The sequence below is a fragment of the Euprymna scolopes genome, chromosome 20, assembly GCF_053919585.1.
Source record: "Euprymna scolopes isolate OS-2025 chromosome 20, ASM5391958v1, whole genome shotgun sequence".
Taxonomy (NCBI): Eukaryota; Metazoa; Mollusca; class Cephalopoda; order Sepiida; family Sepiolidae; genus Euprymna; species Euprymna scolopes.
Window position 1 is genome coordinate 63,761,568 of NC_136501.1, and position 27,514 is coordinate 63,789,081.

General features: G+C 35.7%; 1 protein-coding gene across 1 annotated transcript in view; it reads left to right on the top strand.

Moving 5' to 3' along the window:
• LOC145241445 (uncharacterized) overlaps positions 1 to 27,514 on the top strand; it is a 571,697-nt gene that overhangs the window by 260,538 nt on the left and 283,645 nt on the right. Inside the window, exons 5-6 of the mRNA XM_080104406.1 lie at positions 6,747 to 6,846; positions 10,558 to 10,634. Of these exons, the coding sequence (XP_079960532.1) occupies positions 6,747 to 6,846; positions 10,558 to 10,634 (177 nt within the window). The remainder of the gene's footprint in view (positions 1 to 6,746; positions 6,847 to 10,557; positions 10,635 to 27,514) is intronic.

Consider the following 27,514-nt stretch of genomic DNA (forward strand, 5'->3'; position numbering starts at 1 on the left):
AAAAAAATGGTTAATTTTTAAAAACTTTGACCCCTATTATGACCCCTTAAAATTTATAGTTTCGGGCTCAAATCACTTTATTAAGTTAGATCCAGGTTCAAGGAACCTATATCTAAAATTTCAAGTGTCTAGACCCAAAATTGTCGGAGGAGTTTGGTAGAGTTCTTAAAGGTCAAATCGTTGAAATTTGACCCCTTAACAGCCACATTTCTGGCTGACACCCGTCACATCGATTTTCCCAAATCTCAGTACCCGGTATTTCAAATTTCGAGTCTATAGACTAAAAATTGACAGAGTCATTGCGTAGGGAAATGTACACAGACAGACAGACACACAGACACACTGACAGACAGACAGACAGACACGTTCACTTTTATAGATATACATTAATGATCTTCCAAATCATATCCTTACATCATTTGTAGACATTTATGCTGACGACACTACCATTTATGGTACCACATCTAAGACAGTAAACGACCAAGTTCTCTCCAATTCTCTCTCCTCTGATCTTGAGCACGTAGTACAATGGGGAAAGGAGTGGCTGGTTACTTTTAATGCATCTAAAACCAAGCTTCTCTCTTTACATCATCAACATTCTAATCCACATTTGTCATCAATTGAAATGAATGGCTCTCGTCTTCAGGAGGCCTCAAGTTTTGACAAGCTTCTGGGCTTGACCATTATTCCTGATCTTAAATGGAACACGTATATCAAATCTGTTGCCAAGGCCGCTGGAAAAATGGTGGGATCTTTCTATCGATCCAGTAGATATCTCACTGCTGATGCTATTCTCTACCTATATAAGAGCCAGGTACGTCCAAGGATGGAATACTGTTGCCACATCTGGGCAGGAGCTGCTAGAAAGGACTTGTCCTGCCTTGATAGAGTTCAAAATAGACTTCGTAGCCTCGTAGGAGATGTCCTTTTCTCCTCCTTGCAACCTCTATCTCACAGAAGAGATGTTGCGAGTTTGTCTCTGATGTATCGTTATTTTCATGGAAAGTGTTCAACTGAGCTTCAATCTTTGGTCCCCCCTCGCCAAACTTTCACAAGAAACACTCGTCTAGCTGTAAACACTATCAATAATTTCCCCCACTCTTTATCTATGCCTAAACCTAAACGTAGATTCAATGAACAAAGCTTCTTTCTTAGAACTGCACGCCTGTGGAATTGTCTTCCGTTTTCCTGCTTTCCGGCTGACTACAATATGGTTGTGTTCAAGTCTAAAGTAAATAAGTTCTTGATGAGCCGTTCCATATAAGTTATTAAATTTACCAAATTTTCATTACTAATGATTACTATATTGACCAATTTCTACTGTACACTCTTTAACCCTTATCCTTGAGTGGCCTCTGGGCCTTGATAATGTGGTGATGCCTTTGTAAAAAAAAAAAAAAAAAGAATACTTAAGACAATTATATAGCGAATTTCCATTAACAATTTAAAGCTAATTGTTATAACAGATTATTTTTAATGTAATATGCAAATGAGATAACTTCTTAAACGTTGAATCTTTTTGAATAAGAGTATATATCATGCAGGAATAAAAGTACATAAAATTCCGTTTTAGTATAAATATCTATTTGTGAAACAGTGTACATTTGTATATATATATATGAATCAAATTGTGAACGGACAGACAAGAATATGACTTTATTATATACTATCAGGTCGCCCGGCATTGCCCGGTGGCAAAATACACTAAAATATGACATTTTGATTAATGCAGATTTTGTATTTATTTTCATACTAGCGGAAACTGTGAAAATTCTACAGGAGACTCATTCATATGTAACATATTGATGTTGGCATGCTGTAGATGTTCAGTGTAAATGGAGACGCTTTGATATTATTGTAGCTTTTTTGTTCAAACTGCAAAATATTTATCTAGGCTAGCAGGGACGCTCAGCATAGCCCGGCCATAAAGTACGCTTAAATATGATATTTTAATTCTTGCAGATTTCGTATATATTATTATAGATTTTTACATATTATAAAGTTGCGATTTCAAAAGTGAAAATATATATCCATATGATTTGGGTGCATCAACTTGAATCGGAACCGAAACTAAAGCTTATGAATATATATATATATGTATATATAACTTGAGTTCCTTCAACTATAATTGAAACTGAAATCAAAACTTATGAAGAATTCTTGGTAAAATTATTTATAAAATAATAGACGACTTAAGTGCCATCAGCTATAATCGAAACCGGAACCAAAACTCATGAAGAATTCTTGGTAAAATCATTTATAAAAAAATTAATGATTAGAGTGTTATCAGCTATAATCGAAACTGAAGACAAAACTTGTAAAGAATTCTTGGTAAAATTATTTATTACAAGAAACAGAAATCCATAACAATTACACGACAGTCACTCTGATGTAAGCGTGACACACAAAATAGATAAAACACACGTTATCCTATTAATATATAGATTATATTAGACCTAATGTATAGGAATGATTTAAAAAAAGTAAAACAAAAATGACTCATGCGCCGAGAATCAAAACCAAAACGTTTAGCTTACGATTTACTTTTCCGTTGATGTTAATGACTGTACTATGAAGACATGTTTGCTGCAAAGCAAAAAATTAAAACATGAGATATTACGTTATGCATGCATATTCGTCATTCGATCTTCACCTGGCAAATTTCATTTTTTTAAGTTTCATACATTTGCACCGATTTTCCCCCGGCTAAAATCCAAATATAAAGTTTCGCATGGGTTCGAATACCCTATATATTAAGTTTCATGTTTGAAGGCCAAAAGCTGACAGAGGAGTTCAGTAAGCAAAATTTTTAAAAACAAAAAAATATATACGCATACAAAGTAGAAAGAGTTTTGTGTTTACTATAAGCTTTTACGCAAATATTACGCAAGTATAAATCATGTAGAACATCCACACGAATATAATTACACGTAATAATTAACTAAAGATGATCATCCCATGAGAAAACCGAAAAAACTAATAGGGAATTAATTAAAATGAACGTTTAAAAGAATATGCAAATTAGCTGGATCTTTTGTAAGTGAATGCAATTCCTCGACCCATATATAAGTTGTATTTTCTTTTTAAATAAATACAAAAAAGGGTTTTTAATATGAATATCAATATACAAAAAGAAAAAAACAAATTTCTAACAGTTCCGAGATTTAAAAAAAACTACCGCAAAACAACACACGGAATTCTACTTGCTGATTCTCTGCTCCAACAACAACATGGCAAAAAAAAAAAAGAAAAACATACTGAAGATGAAGCTTTGCTTCGAAATATATTTATGAATTTCAAACAAAATAAATGTCTGTCTAGTTTGTAATAATGCGTTGTTTTTGGCTTCAAACGTATTTAATACATATGTTATTTATATATATATATATATATATATATATATATATATATATATATATATATAGTCATCCACATACAGTATATATATATAGTCATCCACATACAGTATATATATATAGTCATCCACATACAGTACTGTTTCGCTGTTTCAAAGCTCATCAGTGCGGCTAGACAGGCAAATACCTCAAGCCAGGATTGAAACCCGACCGTCTGTACGACAGTCAAGGCTCCTAATCATTACGCTATTGGCGGCTGCTGAGCGAGTAGTGAGTTTAACGATGTTTTGATATCGTTCGAAATACCTCCGCTCGATTTGTTTATACAAAGAGCGTCGCTTATATGCTAATGGTAATTCGTGTGTCACTTCTCAATATGCTCAACTCAAGATGAGGAGCATTATAGTCATCCACATACAGTACTGTTTCGCTGTTTCATAGCTCATTAGTGCGGCTAGACAGGCAACTACCTCAAGCCAGGATTGAAACCCGACCGTCTGTACAACAGTCATATATATATTATATGTGTGTGTGTGTGTGTGTGTGTGTCTGTGTCTGTGTATATATATATATATATATATACTTTTTATGAGAATAAAATCCGATCTTATGAGTTGAGAAAGAAAACCAAATGATTCAACGTTTCGAAAGCTAAGAAAATAGCTAAAATGATACATTACGCCATGTACCATTTTAGTTATTTTCTTAAATCTTAAAAAGGTCCACAAAACAGTGGGCAAAATTCATTCTGCTTATTCAAATCGTAAAGTCAACTAAACTGCATATTGATTTTCAAAAGTGCATTTTATTAATTAACTATTATTTGATATTTTTTTTATTGTTTTGATTCGATAATTGTTTTGAATTTAGTTTAACAAATACTTCTTTTTATAAATAACTAACCTGAGTGCCGTTAGTTAAGGTTAGTTAATCGAAAAGAGGGGATGACTTTCGAAAATATTGACGAAATAAGCGACCCTCCCCACTCCCTGTACAAAAATGCCTAGTTGAGAGTGAAAGAATCAATGTTTTTGCTAATTTTTTTTATATTTGTTGTCCGAAAGGTCAAACTTCAAAACGATACTGATTTCGTGAAAATCTGTCGCCTCTGTCGTAAGTTTTAGACATACATACATACATACATACATACATAATGATGATTGCAATGTCATGTCAGACGAGTGCCACTCCCTCAGACACTTAAAGTCTATGAGCCCAAAAAGGACTTTTTTTAGTCCTACTGGTGAATTCACATGCTCAGCAGGCATGGCACTGAAGACGGTCATTGAGATCAATTTCAAGCCTCCATGCGTCACAACTTTCCATCACCACAGGACCATTTTTATAGACAAATGCCTGAGGAGTATCTATACACAGATGATGTTACAAAGTCTTAGCTTTGTACGACATCTAAGTCTCTCTCCGTTCAAAATGTTGAGATCAAGCAACAAGCAAGAGCAAGATAGCCAGCAATAAGTTAAACTGCAGACCAGCTTAATGCGGGTACTGGTCTCCTGCTTTATGGTTTTTTAAATCAGAGATTTGCTTCTCCTAGAAAGGTTGCCTTCACCACGGCTTATGGGAGCCCTCTCCACCCCAACACACACGTACATACACACAAACACATACAGTGCTAGTTGGTCGTTGACTCTGAAAAAGGGTTCATTCGCCCTTTGGAAAGTCTTGTTTTTAATCCTTCAGGGAGACTAGCCACCCTCCTCACCAAACAAGTCTGGCAGGGGAAACAGTTTAGTCGCCGGTAACCCGACCATGAGGCAGGTAGTACTGGGTTACATGGTACCAGTAGCATATGACATGATCTGACACATACATACATACATGCATACATACATACATACATACATACATACATACATACATTTAAACAGACAGGTGAGATTTATATTATAGATGTTTTGTTTCGTGAACAAATGCATTTGTATTGAAACGTTTCTTTTCCAGCCTTCTTATTTCTTATTTATTCATATTTTGAGCTGATTGAGAACACAACAACATTTTTTTTAGATTAAACAAATACATCGTCTTTTTACATAAAACAATCTATTTGCTATAACTGCACGTTGACAATCAGGAGAACCTAGCAAATATAAGGAGGTAACTGTGGCTTAGTAGATAACAACGTAGACTTGCGACCTGGGTGTGCCAAGTTCAAATCTAATCGGTCCCATAGTGTAACATAGTCGTTACATGCCAACATTCAGGACCCATACGTTGTATGCAGACAGTCGCAAGGAAATAAAGATAAGGAAAGAATTCGACTCAATCTTTTTTCAGTTAAAACAACAGACATTCATTTATAGATACTTTCCAGAATAACGTCTTGTTTCTTGTTCAAAAGTCTTCTTGTACTCCAATATGCTTAACAAGACTCTGCCGTGTCGAACACGTGGTACTCTGTCTTTATCTTGCCATGTTTAGGAAGCGTCTTTTCCTGTTGCTCTTTGTTGATGTGTAACACGCCTATCTCTCTCTCTCTCTCTCTCTCTCTCTCTCTCTCTCTCTCTCTCTCTCTCTCTCTCTCTCTGCCCTTCTTGGCCACGTCTTTCTTTTTTATAATTTTTTCTTTCCTTTGTTTCTTTGCTGTGACGTCACCTCACACATGGATCGGTTATTTGCATATGTTAGCTCTTGCTGCTGATTCTGCCTTACGCACGTCTATGCTCTGTTACAATATGGAGCATGTGAGGTTTCAAAACAGCTCCTTTACAGTGAGTTAGTCAAAGAAAAAAAAGAATCGTAGGAGGACAGTGAAAGCGCTCCAAGGACAGCTTGTTCTTGAAACATATTGGTTTGTATTCCAACTTATGGGAAAAATCTAGCTCCAAACAGATGTTCTTGGCATATTGCAAGCCACAATTGTTGAATTTGCAGACTTTGCAGGAATGCAAGAGGAAACATGCTATTTGAAAAAAATTTAACAAAAAGTAGTCAGCACTTCTGCTACAGAATTATCCCACATCTGTCCTACGTGTAAGAGATACTTCAGAGCTTGATCTGGACTGATGAGCCATCTCCAGACCCACAAAACAACTAAATGATCACACTCATCTTTGCAAGTGATGGACGATCATCATCATCATCATCATAATAATAATAATAATATTCAAAAATCAGATGATTCAATTGTTGTCTTTGGCTTTTCCTATGTCTTTGCTAGTTAGAATTCTTTCTAGAAAGATATTGAAGGGGCGACGTGAAGGTTGCCAACATATTTAGTTGCCAACATACTTAGTGAAAACGTTTTTGTGAAATTTCAACTTGTCACACCCAGGTTGTCAGTCTGTCTTGTTAACCAGCTAGCCATCCTCGCCTCCCTGAGCCATGGTGATTCATTCTTTTTTTCTAATCGTTTATTGTCTCTCTTTTCAGGCCATCAACTACATGCATACAAACCATTACATTCATCGAGACATCAAAGGACATAATATTCTGATGACAAATGATGGAACCATCAAACTCGTTGACTTTGGTAAGCTGCTTCTGATTCGTCTAAAACGTTTTAAGAATAATTGTTCAACTGTTCCAAACAACTAATCCTCATTTTGAAAATAAATTCAAAAACATGGAGTTCTTGCATATATTTTTATCATTTAACATCTTATTTACAATGTCTCCCCACGGGACAGTTAGACACCAGGGTCGTTTTTTAACGTGGAGAAAAGGAACAAAAATAGAAATTGTCTCAGTCGTGAAGGATTTCTCCTCCACTGACAGAGAACAAGAAATCGAAGTGCAGCATCTGAAGAACAGATACTACACTTTGATCTTGACCCGAAATTATTCTATATGTTATTCATGATTAAAATATATTAATTAAAGACATTGTCATGTTGCTCATGTCTGTTTCAAAACGAATCCTATTAATTTTAGAGATTTTATATTTCATAAGGCTGTAACAATGCTTGGAAAAAAAGTGTGAACACCGGGAAAATTGAACTAAAAGAAAAGATAAAAGGAAACAGTAAGACAACATATGATTTTTGGCACCGATAACACTTAGTATATTTTCTTCAATTGACAGAATGTAGACCAGGGCATTCCTAATATTTCGAGTCATCACCTCTTTATCAAAGTTCCTGTGAAATGTGTATATGTGACTTATTGTTATTTGTACACAAAATCTTTGTGTAGTTAATTAAAAATTGTTTAGTGGTTGGTTGGTTGGCTGTTTTTATTTTACGGCATATCTACCCTTTTCAGGTTATTTAATGCCGAATCCAGTGATTTTGAAGGACAATTTTTTAATAGAATATATTTGTTTTTTTCACTCGGTTTCTATTCAACCCATAGTTGGGACCCTAACAGGTACTACCACTTCGGGTCAGAGTGGACCAGGGAGCAATGGCAATTAAAGGGTGGCTCCACACTCCCTAAAGCCTGCAAGCTGGGACCTCACCATCGGATATAGTTTAAGATCATATCCAGGACCTGTTTAGTAGTAGTAGTAGTAGTAGTAGTAGTAGTAGTAGTAGTAGGAGGAGGAGGAGGAGGAGGAGGAGGAGGAGTAGTATAATTTAATTTTTCAACTGTATCTCCATAGGTATGTGTATATGTTTATATATTTGTATGCATGTGATTCAATCTTAAAATAATTAACCGATCATTATAGATTTTGGAGCACAATTCCTAGGCCTAATGGGTTCTAATGCTGCTATATTTAGTTTAATTTAGTTTTATGCAAAGAAAGTAAAAAGGGGATGGAAAAGCCCTTTGTGAAAATTCATTATTTTATAGAAATTAATAATTCGTTGTATCATTATTTTCATGGCAAGTCCTCGTCGGAACTCCAATCTATGGCCCTCCCTTGCCAAACTTTCACAAAAAACACTCAACTAGCCACAATCACTATCAACAATTTCCCCCACTCTCTATCTATGCTTGATTCTAAATGCAGGTTCCATAAATAAAGCTTTTACCTAGAGCTGCCCGCCTATGGAACACTGTTCCACTGGACTGCTTCCTGGCCAATTACAATATGGCAGTCTTCAAGTCAAATCTAAACAAGTTCTTGTTGAGCTGTCCTCTTAAATAATCCAAATTTTACTCAATCTACGCCATTAACGATTAGTACGCTGTCACTTTACATCCAGTAACTCTTATCCTTAAGTGTCCTTTGGGCCTGGATAAGTGGTGACTCTCTTTTAAAGAAAAAAGAAGATACCACTGATTTTTCGTATTATTTGGATTCATCGGACTACTGTTCTCATCTTGAGTGTGATTTTCACGTTTCGATCGATGTAATCTCCGACCTTCTTCAGGTGTATCTTGTCGAACTTGGGAATGTTTCTGTTGAACTCGGCAATTTGGACAGAATTTTGAACGGAACCCTTTATTTACTTCACGGAGGGGTAGCATGCTTTTGTTCTGTCAGCCACTGATTTTTGTGAAATTTTAATACATCAAATAATAAATAGTCACCAAATTTCAGGGTTTATTTTAGTATTTTAAAGAGATTTTAATAATTAATTATATGGTCACAATTTGATTGATAATCATTAAACAAGATTCACTGAATTTTAATTTCTTCTTAAGACCATTTAAATTCTAGACATTTTCTAGAATGAAAATTATGTAGTGGATTTTAATCAAAATAAGGATTATAGGCATAAGGTTTATTATTACTATATCTTGATTTTAATCTTTGTAGGGGGCATGATCAGGCATCTGTTAGTCAAATTGAAGCTGCCATTTTGAAAGATCGACACATGATTATTTGCCAAATAGGCCAAGAAGTCAAGATTAGTACAGGGTCTGTGAAAACTATCATTCCTTAACCATTTGCATATGCATAAGATGTCTGTCAGATGGATTCCCAGATTGATAAAACCTTTCCAGAAATGAGAATGCATCAAGTGTACCGTAATGTGCTACAACGTTGCATAGACAGCAGTCACTGCAGTGAAATAGAGAGAGGAGCAGTAGGAGGTAGCAGGACTGGTGACATTACGTGGAGATAACAGCAGGAGGAGTAAGGCAGAGAGATTGGAGGGGCAGAGACATAACGGCATGAACAGTGGACAGAAGAGAGCAGACGACAATGAATTCTCGCTAGCCGGTGACAGCTCTGTCAAAACTTGCTATGTATAATGGAAAACACAGAAGGAAATAAAAATGTCTAAAAAAATGTGAGTTCAAAGTATTTGTTTTATTTGTCTGGCACAGATGAGAGGAAGAATGGAATGAGAGCGCCTACAATAACATTACACAAGTGCTCGAGGATGAATTTAGAAATGTGCCAAGAGGAGGAGTCAGTTTTTGAAAGGACTGATTACACCGGATGAAACCTGGGTCTATCACTATGATTCAGAAACGAAAGTAAAGTCAGTGCAATGGGAGCACTTGAACTTTCCACTTCCAAAGAAGGCAACGGTGCATAAGAATGTTATGCTTAAAATCTTCTGAGACCAGGATGGAGTAGTGACAGATTTCCTGGCAAAAGGGTACCACAATTACAAGACCTTATTATGCTTCACTTTTGAGAAAATTAAAAGAAGCCATCAAAATCAAGAAGATTGGCACAGGTATCCCCCCTCCCCATTCTCCTGACATTTCACCTTTTCTGAGCCATGAAGTTGTTTTTGAAAGAAAACCATTTCTCTGGTGATGCAGCCTTGATTTCTGTGGTTGGATGATGCAGCCTTGAGGTGTTCCATAAAAACAGTCTCCAGAACTGCATTAAACAATGGTAGAAATGTGTAGCTCTTCATTGGTTCCTATGCAAGGAAAGACTAACAAACGTGCCAAGTTTTGTTGCTCTATTGCTATGAGAAGTGGTTCAGAGGTATTACTTATTGAACGGCACTCATATTCTCAAACTCTTATTTTATGCCGGATTTATGACTCCTACTGTTATTACTCTTTGTCTATTACTGTTGACGGTGATAAAGAAACAAAATTAAAAAATTGGAATAGTCTATTGCAGGACCTTATTATGCTTCACTTTTGAGAAAATTAAAAGAAGCCATCAAAATTAAGAAATGGGGCAAGATTGGCACAGGTATCCGCCCTCCCCCCTCATTCTTCTTTGACCTTTCACCTTTTCTGAGCTATGAAGTTGTTTTTGAAAGAAAACCATTTCCCTGGTGATGCAGCCTTGATTTCTGAAGTGTTTCATTTTGAATATACTTTTAATGTACGCGTCTATATAATTACATCTATTTTTTTTTTTTTTGTATTACAGGTGTGTCTGGCCTGCTTAAGAGCACCATGGCTCCTCGGAGGACATCTGTTGGTACGCCCTATTGGATGGCACCAGAGGTGAGATTTCCTTTTGTTATATCATAAACCATTTATGACAACTTTTTTTTATGATGTTCACAGAATTTGTGACAACTAATTATAATGCTTATAATGAACAGTAGCGATTATTTTTGCAATAATTATTTCATTGGGCTTATTAAAAGCAATTATGATTTGACTATTGTTTATTGCCTACAGTTATGATTTAATAGAGGTTTGAATCGTTATGATGTTTTTTATGTATATCAGTAGTAGCTATGATGTTTATTTTTAATGTAGTTGTTACATGTAAACCTCGGGACCCACATATTGTATGCAGACAGTCACAAGGAAAAAAGACAAGGAAAGAATTTGACTAACTTTTTTTTCAGTTGAAACAACAGACATTTATTTACAGGTACTTTCCAGAATAACGCTTGTCTTCTCATATTCCAATTTGCTAAACAAGTCTCTGCCATATCAATCACATGATACTTTGTCTTTGACTGACCATGTTTAGGGCACGTCTTTTCCTGTCACTATCGGCCCATGTGTGTAACACATTTACTTCTGTCCTTCTCCGGGTTGTGTTTTTCTTTTTGTATATTCTTTTTCTTTCCTTCTTCCTTGCCGTGACGTCAACTCGCACACAACTCGGTCATTTACATACAGCAGCTGTTGCTGTCATATGCTCGTTCGTGCTCTGTTACATATTGTTTTATAGAAAATAATTAAGATGTTTACTGTGTTTATAACTAACAGTTATGATTTTAATAATATGTGAAGTTGGAATTAAATTAAAGTTTGAGAATTCATGATGTCTATATTGTTTACTAGCTTCATCTGCTCGTGTGTAGCTATTCATGGAAATTGTTTATGTATTAAAGGGAGATAATTAAATATAATTGCACATGATAACACACATTTTGATGATGAAGGGAAAATGTCTCTAGTCTAACAGTTTTCTTTGCTGGAACAGGTATTTCAGAAAAATATTGAAGTAAATGAAATATATCTGTGCCAATAACATAGCAAAAGGAAGAAAACGAAGAAAGAGGCTAGTCCAAATCAAGTATCGACATTTTAAATTATTTATTTCAGCAGAATAACAATAAACGAATCAATTAAAAATAAAAGAAGGATATCTTGTTCCAATTAATTAAATATTAAAATAGACTAGTACAAACATTATCGGTCTTCCCTGCTGATTACAATTTGGTCATACTTCAAGTCCAATGTTAACAAATACTGTTGACTACTGCCCAATAACTATGCCGTTTGTCAGTGCTTCCATAGTTTTTTCATCTTTCAGCTGACAATCATTTCTGTACCCTCAAGTTACTCCTAGCCTTGATAACTGGTGATACAATCAACATCAGGACGGGCTCCTTGCTCGGACCAATGTGATTCTTCCTCTCCAGAGTTTCCTGTTTTCCATCAACTGCCTCATATCTTCAGGTTTACAGTTGGCGTCGTGTGCTATTTGCTGGCTGTATGTGGATCTAGGTCATCTTTTGCTTGCACGTCCGTGTCATGGAGTCCATAGCAATACAACACTCACCAATTCATGCTTGCTTCTCAGACAGTGACCGACAAATCGTAGGCATCTTTCCCTGATGGTATTAGATATGGCAGATAGGTTGCCATAAAGTTGCTACTTCATGGGATGATTTTGCCAAGATATATTAATACTGTTCGTAGCACACAGGTGTATGTGCCATCTAGTTTTCTTTCCAATCTTTTGGTGATTGTCCAGGCTGTAGCACCGGAAACAAGGACAAACTCTACCGCTGTCCTGAAGAACTGCCTTTTCAGTTTGTTAATTAGCCTTGAAGTCCATACTGAACGCAGTCCTTCAATAGTAAAAAAAAAAAAAAAGTCAGACGGATTGTTATTTAGGTCTAACTTTGAAAATCTGACAAGATAACGTTATATACTAGATTGTTATTAGATATAGTTACTGTGACACCTGTAGTCAATAGCATATACGTCTTTTGAAAATATCAAATGTCATCAACCAAAATCAAAGATTCTAACATTGGAGCAACGAACGTTCGATAATATCAAGATGAAACCAAGCAAAAAATCTATTTTCAAAGATGCGTTGAAGTGTAGTTTAATAAATCGTAAGACTCACCGAATCGTATATTATTAATAGAAGTGCTAAGGGAATAGCAACTAAACAAGTAACCAACGAGAAAATCTTTATCGCAGATACAATATATATATATAGAGGAAGTCTCGAAATAAAGACGAAACGTTGATGAACACATAATACGGTTTGTTCCTTTTTATTTTCTCTATTTTGTCGGAATACTATTTCCATTATTTTCATCATATGTATATATATATATATATATATATATATATAAAGAGAAGTTCCAAAAGGAATGCCTCCAAATTTTTTTTCCTCTCAAATGGATCAGAGGGGATTGCAAATTGGATTGTAATAATCACTGAATTTATGCATTCATAAACTGAAACTTTCATCTCTCTGTTGCAGATATTGACGATCTAAGACTCTAAGAAAACAACCCCTGTCATGGATGTATGTGTGTCAGAAGCAGAGATGGCAAAATTGCATTGATAATGGTAGTGACTATGTAGAAAAATAAATTCTGGGGCATAAAAGGTCGCTCATTTTCATGGTACTACTTTCCTCTTCATAGTTCTTCATATTTTTTTGTTAAAAAAAAAAAGGAGGTTTTAATTTTGGAACTACTCTCGTCGTTAACGGGTCAGTTGCGGAGGAGAAAAAATTAATATTACTTTTTTTACAAACTCAACGTCTGAGAAGTAAAAGAGAACTTGAATTTAACGCTTGGATATCTATGTATCTCATATAGAATTCAAGTATTAACTCCTGTAAGAAGCCCCTTGATTTCTGATAACTTAATTTTTTTTTTTTTTTTTTTTTGTACAAGAGATTTAACACTTGTCAAGACTCGAAGGCCACTCAAAGATAAGGGTTAATGTAAAGTTAAGTTAGGGTTAAGGATCCTTCAGTCTTTGACAGACTATCGATACACACGTGAAGGTGCCTGCGCGTGAAATTTTTGTGGCAGGAGGTGCACAATCTCCAACCACACCTCTCCTGAGTTGACATTGTTAAATACTAGTGGCAAGACGACTGGAAACAAATGCCGAGATGAGCGAAGAGCCCATACAGCACCTAGAATGCCCAAATGGTCACCCATATGATACTAATCAGGCTCAACGTTGCTTAACTTTGGTGATCTGACGAAAACCAGTGTGTCAACGCGATTATGCCATACATAATGAATATAAGATGGTAGTGTAGTCATCGTTAATCTGGATTGGAACAAAAATAAAAATTGCCTCAGTCTAGAAGGACTTCAAGAACAGAACAGATTCTACACTTTACTCCTAAACAAAAGGCCGGTATTCATCTCCTGGCTGGGATGATGTGACACAAGGGTCAGAAAGTGGAATTTGAAAAAAATATGTCTGGGCAGCTTCATTAGTATTCACCAGTAGGGGCGGGGCGTCTCAGGCGATTAACAATAAACTAATCTGTTTTCATAAATTTCTTCTAGAATTTTACAGTAAACAAGGAGCAAGTCATCAATAACGACTTGGACTCTGTTGGCTTTGATGACCGAGGAAAACCCTCCGAAAGGCCAAGGAAATAAAACTCATTATTTTTCTCTCGATTGGAATGTTCCTCGTTTTCATTTTGATGCCGGTTTGTTTTGAAAAGGGCTTTTTTCTGACTTTTTACAAAATTCTGCATTGACAAAAGTCAATTTAATCTGGTTCGAAAGCTGTACCAGTATCTACGATTCATCCGCTTTATTCCTGGTATATAAGTATTTTTTTTTATTATTATTATTATTACTGGCGTCAAAGCAAATATTTATCATCTAATTTCTTTGACCAGATAAAAAAAAGAAAGTTCTTGAGGAATTTTAAATTTGGATTTCGAATGATGCATTTTCAAATAAGGTTTTGTTATAACACCTTTACGTTTATATGGCATTTTAAAGAGAGTTTTTTTTCGTGCTACCTAATTGTATAGATTACAATCGTTTTTAAAAAAATTATGTCTTCTTTTCAGAATGTTGAATACAAGATGGAGAAAAAGCAAATTCACACAATTTTCTCATTTCAATTCAAGCTAGGCTGAAAAGCTGCTGAAACAGCTCACTATGTCAATGAAGCGTTTGGCCCAGGAATCACAACAAAATGGTGGTTTAAGAAATTTTGTGGTGGCGACAAGACTTTTGAAGATGATGGGCATAGTGGCCAGCCATCAGATATTGACAACTATCAATTAAGAGCCTTAGTCAAAGTCAGTCTATGCACAATCGTTCAAGAACTTGCTTTTAAATTAGATGTAACGTATACGACGATTTCCAACCACTTGATTGGAAGGACAATAAAACTTGATAAATGGGTGCTTCACGAATTGGATGACAACCTAAAGAAACGTCGTTATGACGTGTCATCTTCCCTTCTTTTATGCAACAAGAACAACCCGCTTCTCAACTGGGTTTTCAATTGTGATAAAAAGTGGGTTCTTTATGACAACTGGCGATGCTCAGCTCAGTGGTTAGACGCCAACGAAGCTCCACGACACTTTCCGAAGCCAGAGATGCACCAAAAAAAAGGTCATGCTGACTGTTTAGTGGTCTGCGACTGCTCATCCATTAAAGATTTTTGAATGCAGGCGAAATCATTACAGCGGTGAAGTACTGTCAACAAATGGATGAAATGGATCAGAAACTTCGACAACAACACCCAGCATTAGTCCTCCACAAAATGCCTGACTGCACGTTGCTAAACCGTACCTACAGAAGTTGAACCGATAACTCTGCCTCATCTGCCATACGCTCCAGCTTCTCACTTACCGACTACCACTTTTTCAAGCATTTCGACAACTTTCTGCATGAAAAATGCTTAAAAATCTTAAGCTATATCAAAAACGCCATCAGTAACTTCATCATCACCAGAACACAACATTTTTACGTTACTGGCATAAATACACTTGTTTTGTGTTGACAAAAGTGTATTGATTCTGGTGGTGCTTATTTCGATCAATAAATTTTTGTTTGAGCCGAGATATGTTCATCTGAGTGTTAAAGTTAGTAACCGCAAGAACTTTCTTGTCAACCTGGTAGTAAAGATATGAACACATAAGAAAAAAAGATGGAGAAATTAGGAACTCAACTGCCTTTCATTTCGATCCAATCTTTCATGATAAATGAAGTGTTCAGTTCCGATTCGTTGCCTTTTGCCAAGAATCAATTTAGAGTTACGATTATCTTCACATGATGAAGTCAAGCATGAATGTCTAATGAAATAATGTTTCAGGCTTTTGGGAATTCATCAATAACGCTCGGAGTTGCATCTGTCTATAATTAATTCTGTGAGGAGTTGTAAATATGTTTTGACAAGAATTTAACCTTGGCCTTAACTTTCCATTTAATTTCCCCCACTCTTTATCTGTGCCTAAACCTAAACGTGGATTCCATGAACAAAGTTTCTTTCTTAGAACTTTACGCCTGCGGAACTGGTTTCCGTTTGCCTGCTTTCCAGCTGACAACAATATAGTTGTCTTCAAGTCTAATGTAAACAAGTTCTTGATGAGCCGTTCCACTTAACAAATTTACCGAATTTCCATTACTAACAATTACTATATTGCCCCATTGACTACTGTACTCATCTTAACCCTTATCCTCGAGTGGCCTCTGGGCCTTGATAAGTGGTGATGCCTATGTAAAAAAAAAACTAACCTAGAAGGTTGAGAAGATCTGTTAAACTACTGATGCTGTTTGTTTGTTTGTTAAACATCATTCATAGTGATGATGATTTTTGTCGGCAATCGTTTCCCCGATATTTTTCTATTAAAACTTCTTTTCTAGAAGGATATCAGGTACTTATGGGAGAGACCAACGTTCATAAGTGAAAGTGTTTCTGTGGAACGAACTGGGTTCGAACTTGGCACACTCAGGTTGACAACCCATATTGTTAACCACTGATGATAATGATGATGTTGCTGTTGAGTATCATTTATTCATTTTGTATAAATTAGATCATTAGTGTTGGCATGTTTTCTTTACTCGTGTGTGTCGACATGGATTTATATTTTATTTATGTACAACTAAATACACATTGATCTTTATTATAGGATTCTAGAATTATATGTCCTTTTTTTCTGAATTATAGCTTCCGATAATGTATTCAATGTTAACTGAAATAAAAATTTATTAGGCTGCTGTTGTTTTTATTGTTGGCATTAGTTTCTCCGATATCTTTCCTGTTAGAATTCTTTTTATACTACTACTACTAATAATAATAATAATAATGATAATAATAATAATAATAATAATAATAATAATAATAATAATAATAAATCGTAAGGGGTATTAGGAACAATTCTGAAATTTTTTTAAAAAAGAATAGGAGAAATTGGAATCAGAGGGAAGTCTGTAAAAATAAAACGCTGAACTCTTAAGGGAAATCCTAGAATGCGGAAACCAACCCGCATAAACTGCAACTCCAGTTTCTTATATCTATTTTAATTCAATAAATGTGTAACAAAAACTTTCTCAACAAAAAAAACAAAAAACAAACACGAATTCCACAATTCAAAAATTTTAGCTTTGTTATAAAAAAAATGTTAAAATCTCTAATTCTTTTATTTTATATTATAATTTTCTTAAATCTATTTTTAAAAACAAAAAAAAAGGCACGCATTTATTGATGTGAAATTTTCGATTCGGTCTTGAAATTGTACTTGTCTAGCCTTGCTATGAACTCTTTAAATGTCCCAACTGAAAACCAAAAAAGTTGTACCTTTACACAAGTGGTCATATAATGACAGATTCAATAAAACTCTCTCCACAGTTTTGAGCTTAAAAGCCGCCCTTTCGGTGGATGTTTTCGGATAATCATAAGAAATTGATTTCTGCAGCATGAAAAAAATCTCGACAGGTTCCTCGATAATCTATTTTGGAACGTTTCATACTGGCTGATACAGAAAAAAAAAAAAAACTGCAAGACTTCTGGCAACATTTTCTCATAAATTATTCAATTATGAGACGAACTAGTTTGCTGTAGAATATAATGAGAGAATACAAAGTGCTAATTACCTTCCTTTCTCTCTGTAAATTCTTATGAATTATAGTTTTATTTCTTTTTTCCCCTATTTTGTTTTAGAGGTTACATTTAGAGTGAGAGGGTCAGGTTTTGTATCAATTGGACTATATCTTTTACGAATGTTTAGTTCTGAAGTGTTTGAATTAGTGATGGGACGATTCCAATATTTTTCCCAATTCCGATGCAATTACCGATTCTGTGCTTAATTCTCAATTCCGATACAATTACCGATTCCGATTCTTTTAAATCTCTAAATATTTAACTATAGAGTTGTTATTTCCCACGATTTTCGTAAAAACTTGTTAAATATGCAGATATTTTCCTAAACGTCAAAATACACTTGTGGAGGATGATCTATCGATTTTAGCTTTACTGGTATTTTAAAATCAATAAATATTTATTATTTTATCATTATTACCAGCAATTGAAGATTTTGCTTTATATAAAATCAAATAAAAAAAAGACAATTAAAAGAATTGTTCTGGCATCAGAAAATAGACATCAATTTTTCCGATTGCCCCCAAATCTTCCTATTGTTCTAATTCCCAATTCTGATTCCAATTAATCGTCCCAACACTAGTTGGAATTAATACTATACTGAAAGATGACAGTTATGACAGTGTTCAATATAAGAAAAAAAAAGTTGTATTTTCGAAGTTAAACCAATATCGCGACACATTTGACAAATCGATATTTAATTCTGATTAGCCAGTCAGTTACGTAATTTTTCAGTTTATTAAATTGATGTTTTGTTATATTATTATATCTGATAAAACAATGACTTTCTACTTTTGTAAATCATTATAAATTATATTAAAAGCTAGCAGGACTTGTAGAAATTCCATGGAATGAGAAATATATTTAATCAACAAATATGTTTTCATAATGTTGATGTTTTTCTGGATAATGCAAAAAATTAGTTTTGGGACAGAAAATCCAACAGCATGCAGAAAATATGAGTATATCAATATGTCTATGAAAATAGTGTCCATTTTATTTTAAATATAGAACTGGCTCAAATGAGATGAATTAATAAATATTCATAAATACTTAGAAAGTAACATTGTGCTACGTAGTTCAATACAGAGTGGAAAAATAAAAGTGGCATCCTAAAAAAAAAACAACACTACAGCTTCATTTTGAAACTTTTATTGAAAAAATCAATTCAGGTAATGTGATTATGTAGTAGAGCTGACATCTATTCAATGTAGCCGTCTTCAACCTCAATCACCCTCTATATAGGTTCGAAACTGGGAGCATGCTTTTTCTACAAGTGCCAGTGGGAGCTTGGCGAATACTTGACAAGTAGTGGTGATCAGGCTGACTTTGGTATTGAAGGAGGTCATGTTGGTGATGTTCTTGACGTATGACCAAACAAAGTAGTTCAGTGGGTTAGGTCGGAGGAGGAGGAAGGTCAGTGAGAGAAGGGTACAAAGTTGTAGCATTTCTTCTGAAGCCAAGCCTGGGTCTCTTTGGACTTGTGGGCCAGCGCTGAGTCCTGCTGCCACACCCAATGTTTGCCAGCGATCACCTGATTGCACCAGGGGATCACCACACACTTCAGTACTTCAAGCTCTTGGGATTTGTGCACAACTAGCCAACTCGTAGATGGTCTGCAACAATAAAAAGAAAACCAGATTTCATCGAACGGAAATGGAATCATATCATCTTTTCTAGGGCGACAATTTTATTGTTCCACTCTGTACAAATAATATAATTACATTGTAAGAGGCAGTCTTGAATTTACTCCTTCAGTTCAGCACCTCTTAGCAGATAATGTTTTGTTTTTGCCCTGTTTCTTTCGAATGTTCCCTTTTACGTCAGGTTTCGTTGGCTTCTTTCTTCATTTAAAAACCGTTTCACATCGAAATTAATGCAAGTTCCTTTATAACACCATTACGACAATGATCATATATTATTATAATGATATTCGAAAACAAGGTTACATCAAAAGTATGTCACTCTCATATTTTTGTCCAGATTGGCCTTTTTAAAGCCAAATTTCGTGAATTTGGGATTTTTTGAAGTGGTTTGACTTTCAAAAATTATATTTGATCTTTTTCAAAGCGTAACGTACAGACTAACTAAGGAAAGAAGAAGCAAAACATTATATAGAAAATAATTGATAACAAAATAAATGTATTTCCTACAATGAGTTTCTCTTTGTTTGATGATAGAAATTCTACCATTTTGTCGTTCTAACTTAGCACCTCGGCACTACTTGTGTTTCGAAATAACCAAGTATTTTAAAATAAGTTACAATACCATAACTTATTTAGGTAGGTAGAAGAGTAACTTATGTAGCCTTTGATAATATTTATCTTAATAATTATACAACTCTGTGGACCGGCATAATCACGTTGACACACCGGTTCCTGCTGGATCACCAAAGTTAAGCAACATTGAACCTGGTCAGTACTAAATGGGTGACCATTTGAGACGTCCAGGTGCTGTATGTGCTCTCCGCTTATCTCAGTATTGTTTCCAGTCGTCCTGGACTTCTCCTTGCCACTGGATTCAAAGTGCCGATCCAAGAGTCTGAACTCCAATCTCTGGTCCCCCCCCCTCGCCAATCTTTCACGAAAAACACCCGTCTAGCTGAATCCACTGTGAAAAATTTCCCCCACTCTTTATCTGTACCTAAATCAAAACGTGGATTCCATGAACAAAGCTTCTTTCTTAGAACTGCACGCCTGTGTAACTCTGTTCCGTCTGCCTGCTTCCCACCTGACTACAACTTGGATGTTTTCAAGTCCAACGTTAACAAATTCCTAATGAACCGCCCCCTTAAGTAAACACTTCATCAAATCTCCACACTAACGTAATGTACTTGCAATAACCCTTATCCCTGAGTGGCTTCTGGGCCTTGATAAGTGGTGACCACTGTGTAAAAAAAAAAAAAAGTGGTGTGGTTGGAGATTGCGCAACACTTACCTCACCATTACACGTGCAGCTACCACGATGGGTGTATCCCTTGTCTTTCGAAACTGAATGTAGGCATCTGTGGACCGCCCGGGCGTCCTTGCTTGCTTAAATCTTGTATTATGATAAAATCGTATCCCCGTCTATTTTTTTGTTGTTCATAATCTAATTAATATGTACGAAATGTGCATTGTTTCACAAATAAATTTTCATACTGAAAACAGACTTTTATTCTATATATTTATTCAAAAGAAATTTATATGCAATGAGTAACCTCATTTGCATATTACATTTAAAAAATCTATTTCTTTTTATATTATGCCGTATATGCATCTTATATAGTATATGACTAATCCCTCCGCCCGGCAATATGTTTCGACCGAGCAACACCGGGTATATACAGCTAGTTTGTTATATATTTGTCGTCACTACTAATAATACATACCTACTTTTTAAGGGTAATTGATTTACTTTTTTATTTTGTAAAAAATATATTTCAATGAAATAACAATAATAATAATAATAAAACATTTACATGAAGGACAACTGTGTTAATATGTACGAAATGTGCATTGTTTCAGAAATAAATTGTGTGTGTACGCGCGCATAAAAGCCAACGGCATTCGCCCTAAGTGAGTTGAACCGGCTTCCTCCTCGGAAGGAAGTGTCAAGATAATATTAAATTCACAAGCGATTCCCAGTTGCATGTATATCCCGGTCAGGGGACATAACGACGTTAGGTTTTCGCAGTTCTTGCAGAGAGGTGTCGACGTCCTCCTACATACAGCGTCTGTTATTCTCAAATGGTCACCTATCTGGTACTGACCAGGCTCAACGTTGCTTAACTTCGGTGATCTATGGAGAACCGGTGTGTCAACGCGATTATGTCGTAGGTTAAGAGTTACTGGGCGCAGGTTTGTAAGTAACTTATTTTCCTCTTTCTCCTTCCGTTGTTGATTTCACAGAAAGAGAAAGAGAGGTTAGTGAGAGAGAGGGGGGGTTAGATAGATAGATAGATAGATAGATAGATAGATAGATAGATAGAGAAAGAGAGAGAGAGAGAGAGAGAGAGAAGTAAAATGTTGCATTTCTTTTGTTTAAATATGTTGAATCGTTTGATCTTACAAAAATTACAAACACATAATAGAAACGTAAACATTAAGGAACACTTTAGTTCTCATTCGACGCTCATTCTGCAAACTCACTGCTAAAATATTTCTCTGTTTTATGCCTCCCTCATCAAACCCCTGTTGAACTATGATCTCTTGCATATCTAGTACGTGATATCCAGCATGTATAGAGAGTTCAAAGACTGTCTACTCGAATTATGAGATCTGCTCTATGAAAGCCGACTAAAAAAAACTGAAGTTTTTCTCACTTGAGCATCAATGATTATATGGTGATCTCATTTTCGCCTGCAACCTCCTCCAATAGCCATTACGATATCCCTCAGGACCTATTATTCACTTCTGCACCAGACAGAGGTTATGCGGACACCACAAGTAACTATTTTGTTGTTGATTTTCGATTGAACCGGAGCAGGGACACTTTCTCAATCAGTATTCCTTGACCTTGCAATAGAATTCCAAGAGAAGTAATGAATGTGCCAACAACGCAAGAATTCAAGATGAATTTCAACAAGTACTGAACTACTATGTTCTCTTCTGCGTAAATTTCCACCACCATTTCCCTACATGGCATTTGTATCACGATTGTTTTATTTATTATTATTATTATTATTATTATTATTATTATTATTTTATTTTTATTTTTTTTGCGAAATTAATTGAATGTAATTATAGAACAGCAACAAAAGATGAATTGTTCGGATTATTCTGAGGACTGTTCTCATCTTGGATGTTATTCTAACAACGTTTCGGCGGATATAACTTCCGACCTTCTCCAAGAGTATCTTGTCGAACTGGGAACTCTCTACGGAATTTTGAACAGAAACCTTTATCTAATCCACAAGAGGCAGCATGCTCTCATTCCGTCAGCCATGACCGGATAGAAGTCAAATAATTAGCAATTGTATTCTTAGTACTGCATTGAAGGATGAACCTTTTGTGTAGAAACCACATACTTCGTGATGGAATCTGATATATATCAGCAGGAAGAAAGTCTGGTCATGGCATCACCATTGTTCCCAGTACTGGCCAATATATCTATGAAATAGGTTGAGGAAATGGCGTCAGGATCAACACCACTAAAACCAATAATGTGGCAGCGATAATTGGATGACATATTCATAATCTGACCTCGCTAGGAAGTTCAAACATTACTATTTGAACTCTATCCTCTTGTCTATGTAGTTCACAATAGAAAGGAACATAACAACAAACTATCGTTCCTGATAAATCGCACTGTTCGGGAGTTTAGATCTTCTGTGTATCAAAAACCAACTTTCATTAAACAATATCTAAATTTCAACTCTCACAATCCATATAATGTAAACAAAGGATTTGACTGTTGAGTACAACATTGAGCCAAGGTTATATATACTAACTGCAATGCAGATCAAGAGATATACAGTTTAAGAGAAAGCCTCCACCGAAACAACTATCCAGAAGTCATGACATTTGTTCAAAGAAATTTGAATCAAATATCATAGGACACCACCCAAAAACTCAACACAATTTGTATATCATATATAAAGGGCTTGACAGAAAAAAAGTTCAAAGAATATGTAATCCACATGACATAAGGACAGTACTAAGAGTAACTCAACTCTCTAAAATTATCTTCCGTGAGTCAAAATCATAACTAAGAACTGTGGTTATGCGATTCTATGTAAGTGTGGAAAACAGATGTTTTACAGCAAGAAATATGAAAACCAATCTACTGGGAACTGTGCAAACTTTTGCAGTTTGAACATGTCGACATATATTTGTTTGTTTTATGGTATATCTGCGCTTTCAGGTAATTTTATGCCAGCCACAATACCGCTTTTTAAACTATTCATTAAAAACAAGTCGTCATTTTTGCAATAGCTGGAGATCCTTTATTTTCCTCTCTTTTGGCAATAGAATTAGAGTAAAAGCGAATCAAATAGATCCAACTGGCTTTTTAAGTCGGCTTAGTTTATTCCATAGTCCACATAAGTATCCATTACACGGATTATGTAAAAAAAAAAAAAAAATTTCAAGGTTTTAAAAATAGGAAATGAAATCTTTATTATTAGGAGATTACAAAGGAACCTGATGAAGAGTGTTTTTGAGTAAATAAAACAAAAAGTGATTGGTGGAAAGTAAGAATGTGGGCGGAGATAAGTAAATGGCCAGAATAAGGTAAAATGATTGATTTCTGGATGAGGGGAAGTGCGTTTGTGTGTGGGGTGGGGCGGTGGGGGGGTGATAATGACTGGAATAATCTCATGAGTATTGATGCGAATATATGAGAAATTAGAAGAAAAGAAAAAAGAAATGGATGAAGATTAAAAAAAGAAATAGTACACGAGGATCCTTCCAAAAGTAAGGCCTCCTATTTTTTAACTTAAAAACTAAAACGTTGAAGAGCTACGAAAACCGTAGTGGTACCATTAAAACGAGCAACCTTTTATGCACCAGAATTTATTCTTCTACATAGTCACCACCATTCTCAATGCACTTTTGCCAGCCTCTTTTAATGCCTTGATCGTAAAACGATGCAGTGCACTTTGTCACTCACAACTCGGCCGCCACTCTGAAATCAATGAACCTATCTCCTACCTGTGCTGACATTAGCTGAATCAGCTTCGTAAATGTTCAATAGGCACCGGTGAATGTTGATCGGTTCATGTTTTTTTTTCTGCATGGAAGAATTCAATGATGCATCTCTGCTTCTGACGCACGTCTGTGACAGGGATCGCTTTCTTAGAGTCTTAAACTGTCAATATCTGCAACAAAAAGATGAAACTTTCAGCCTGCAAATACATACGTTCAGTCATAATAACAATGCAATTTGTAATCTCCTCTGATCCATTCGGGCGGAATAAAAAATAGAAGGTATTACTTTTGAAACGTCCCTCATATAAGTAAATTTAGAAAGATATAACAAAACTAGAAAAGAATAAATCATTTTGTTAAACAATGTGTGGAAAGAAATGATAATAATGATTTATTTTTACAAGGGAGTCACCGCTTATCAAGGCCTGAAGGCCACTCAAGGATAAGACTTAATGAGTATCAGGTGAACGGTGAGACAACACATATTATAATCGGTAATGGTTGAAATTGGGTAGAATTTTATTATTTAAGAGGATGCCTGAATAAACTTGTTTACATTGGACTTGAAAACGACCATGTTGTTATCAGTTGGAAAGCAGCCCCACTGTATAGAGTTCCACAAGCGGGCAGTTCTCAGAAAGAATGTAGAATTTGTATTTGGTTTTAGGTACAGAGAGTAAAGGAAATTGTTGGCAGTGGTTGTGGCTAAACGAGTGTTTGTTGTGAATGTTTTGCGGGGCGGGGGACATAGCTTAACGCTCTGTCATCAAAAGAATGATAGAGCAGCGACAGACTTGCAATGTTACTTCTGTAAGAAAGAGGTTGCAAGGAGGAGAAAAGGACATCACCTACTAGATTTTGAAGCTGTGGTCATCGGGCCAAGATGACAGTGTAGTATCTGTTCTGATGCTATACTTCACCTTTTCTGTCCTCGGCCAGTGGAGGGGAAATCCTTCATGACTGAGACAATTTTTATTTTTGTTCCTATCCCAATTGTCCCTTTTTGAGGAGCTGGATTTTTCCCACATTAAAAACCGACCTTGTATCTAACTCTGCCCTCGTGGGGAGGCAAGTAAATAGAAACAGCCAGCCACAGAAAGGGAAGAAACACACACACACACAGTGGCACCAAACTCAGCTGATATCACACCATATTGTCATGAAAGATCAGAGAGGATGGAAAGACCAAGCTGGAAGAGTACCAATCTGATCTCTACTAGAAGAGATGTGAGAGCACTGAAACCTTGGGAAGGCTTATTAGCACTTAACTTTCGAAGAAGACTAACGGTTGTTGCTAATGAGAAATTGATGGTAAACAGCTGTTGCGATAATAACAATTAATTTGCAAATGTTATCAAAAGATTTGACGAGTACATTAAATCTTAAGACTTATTATCACTCAGACTTCAGGGTAATGCAACTGATTATTGTCAGCGTGCAATCACTGATAATGACTTGTGTGAAAACTAATAATAATAATAATAATAATAATAATAATAATAATAATAAAAGTCCAAGGAGGGAAAGCAAACCTCCAACGCATGAGTGCGGAGACTAGTGGAAATTTGGAGAGGTTTATTGCCACCTAAATTTCAGAAAAGACCAATCGTTATTATCAGCAACAAATCAATGGTAAGCGGCTATTGCGATAATGCAAGGTCATTTCTAATAATTCTCAAAAGAGGTGGAGAATACTGGAAATCTAGGGAAACTTGTTGTCACCCAGACTCTAAAGAATACCATCGATTATTACCAGTGAGTAACCACTGATAATGAATTGTGTCAAAAGTCCCAGTGTGTATAATAATAATAATAATAATAATAATAATAATAATAATAATAATGGGCAGTATCGCTGGTAAGGTACTCTGGACTGTTCATATGATGGACTAAAGAAGAACTGAGACAGCTCGATTAGAAGACCAAGAAACTCATGGCCATGCACAATGCACTACACCCAATGGACGATGTTGACCGACTCTACGTGAAAAGGAAAGATGGCGGGAGAGGACTGGTTAGTATAGCAGACTGTGTGAATGACACAAAAAAGAATTGAAAAAATACATAATGCAGAACACCAAAAGGATAATTATGGCAACAAGAGACACTGAAAAAATCAACAAAACAGAAACAAAGGATAAGACAAGAAAAGAAGAATGGGAAGAGAAACAACTACACAGAAGATTCATATGAATCACAAAAGATGAGAATAACGAAAACACTTGGACATGGATGCGAAAAGGACATGTAAACCGAGAAACTGAATCCCTAATAAATGTAGCACATGATAACTCGATAAGAACCAACCACATCAGAGCAAAGATCGACAAAACACAAGAAAACAGCAAATGCAGACCCTGTGGACAAAGAGAAGAAATGATAAACCCTATAGTAAGCAAATGCAGCAAACTGGTTCAAAAGGAATGCAAGAACAGACACGACCAAGTGGTGAGGGCAGGACACTGGGAATTATGCAAACAACTACATTTTGAACACACAGACAAATGGTACAAAAAATGAGAATCACAAAATCCTATGGGACATGGACATACAAACAAATAAACCAATCCAAGCAAGAAGACCAGATGTCATAATAATTAACAAGAAAGAAAAGTCCTGTCAAATCGTAGATTTTGCTGTTCCAGCTGATCACAGGGTGAATATCAAAGAAAAGGAAAAACTGAGCAAATACACAGAGCTAGCCAGAGAGCTGAAAAGGAATATGGATGATGAAGAAAATCAGGATAATACCTATAATAGTAGGAACACAAGGAACAATTCCGAACAATTTGAAAAAAGAATGGGAGAAATTGGAATCAGAGGAATGGCTGCAAAGATACAATGAATAACAATAATGAAAACAGCTGAAATATTAAGAAAAACCCTTGAATGCGGAGACTGATACACATGAACCACATGTGCATGCCAGACAAACTGTTGCAGAGACAAAACATGAAGAAGCGTTACATGGAACCAAGAACATTAAAGCTGCATATTTATAAGTTCTATATTCCCTCCCCCATGCCCTCCCATTGCCCCATCACCACCCCACCCCCAAAAGAGTGATATCAAATAGCCAAGAAGAGTCAAGGAGAATTGAAAGACTGAAGAGAGCACTGATCAGACCTCCACTGGAAAAACGCAAAAAGAACTGGGACCTTGGGGAGGCTT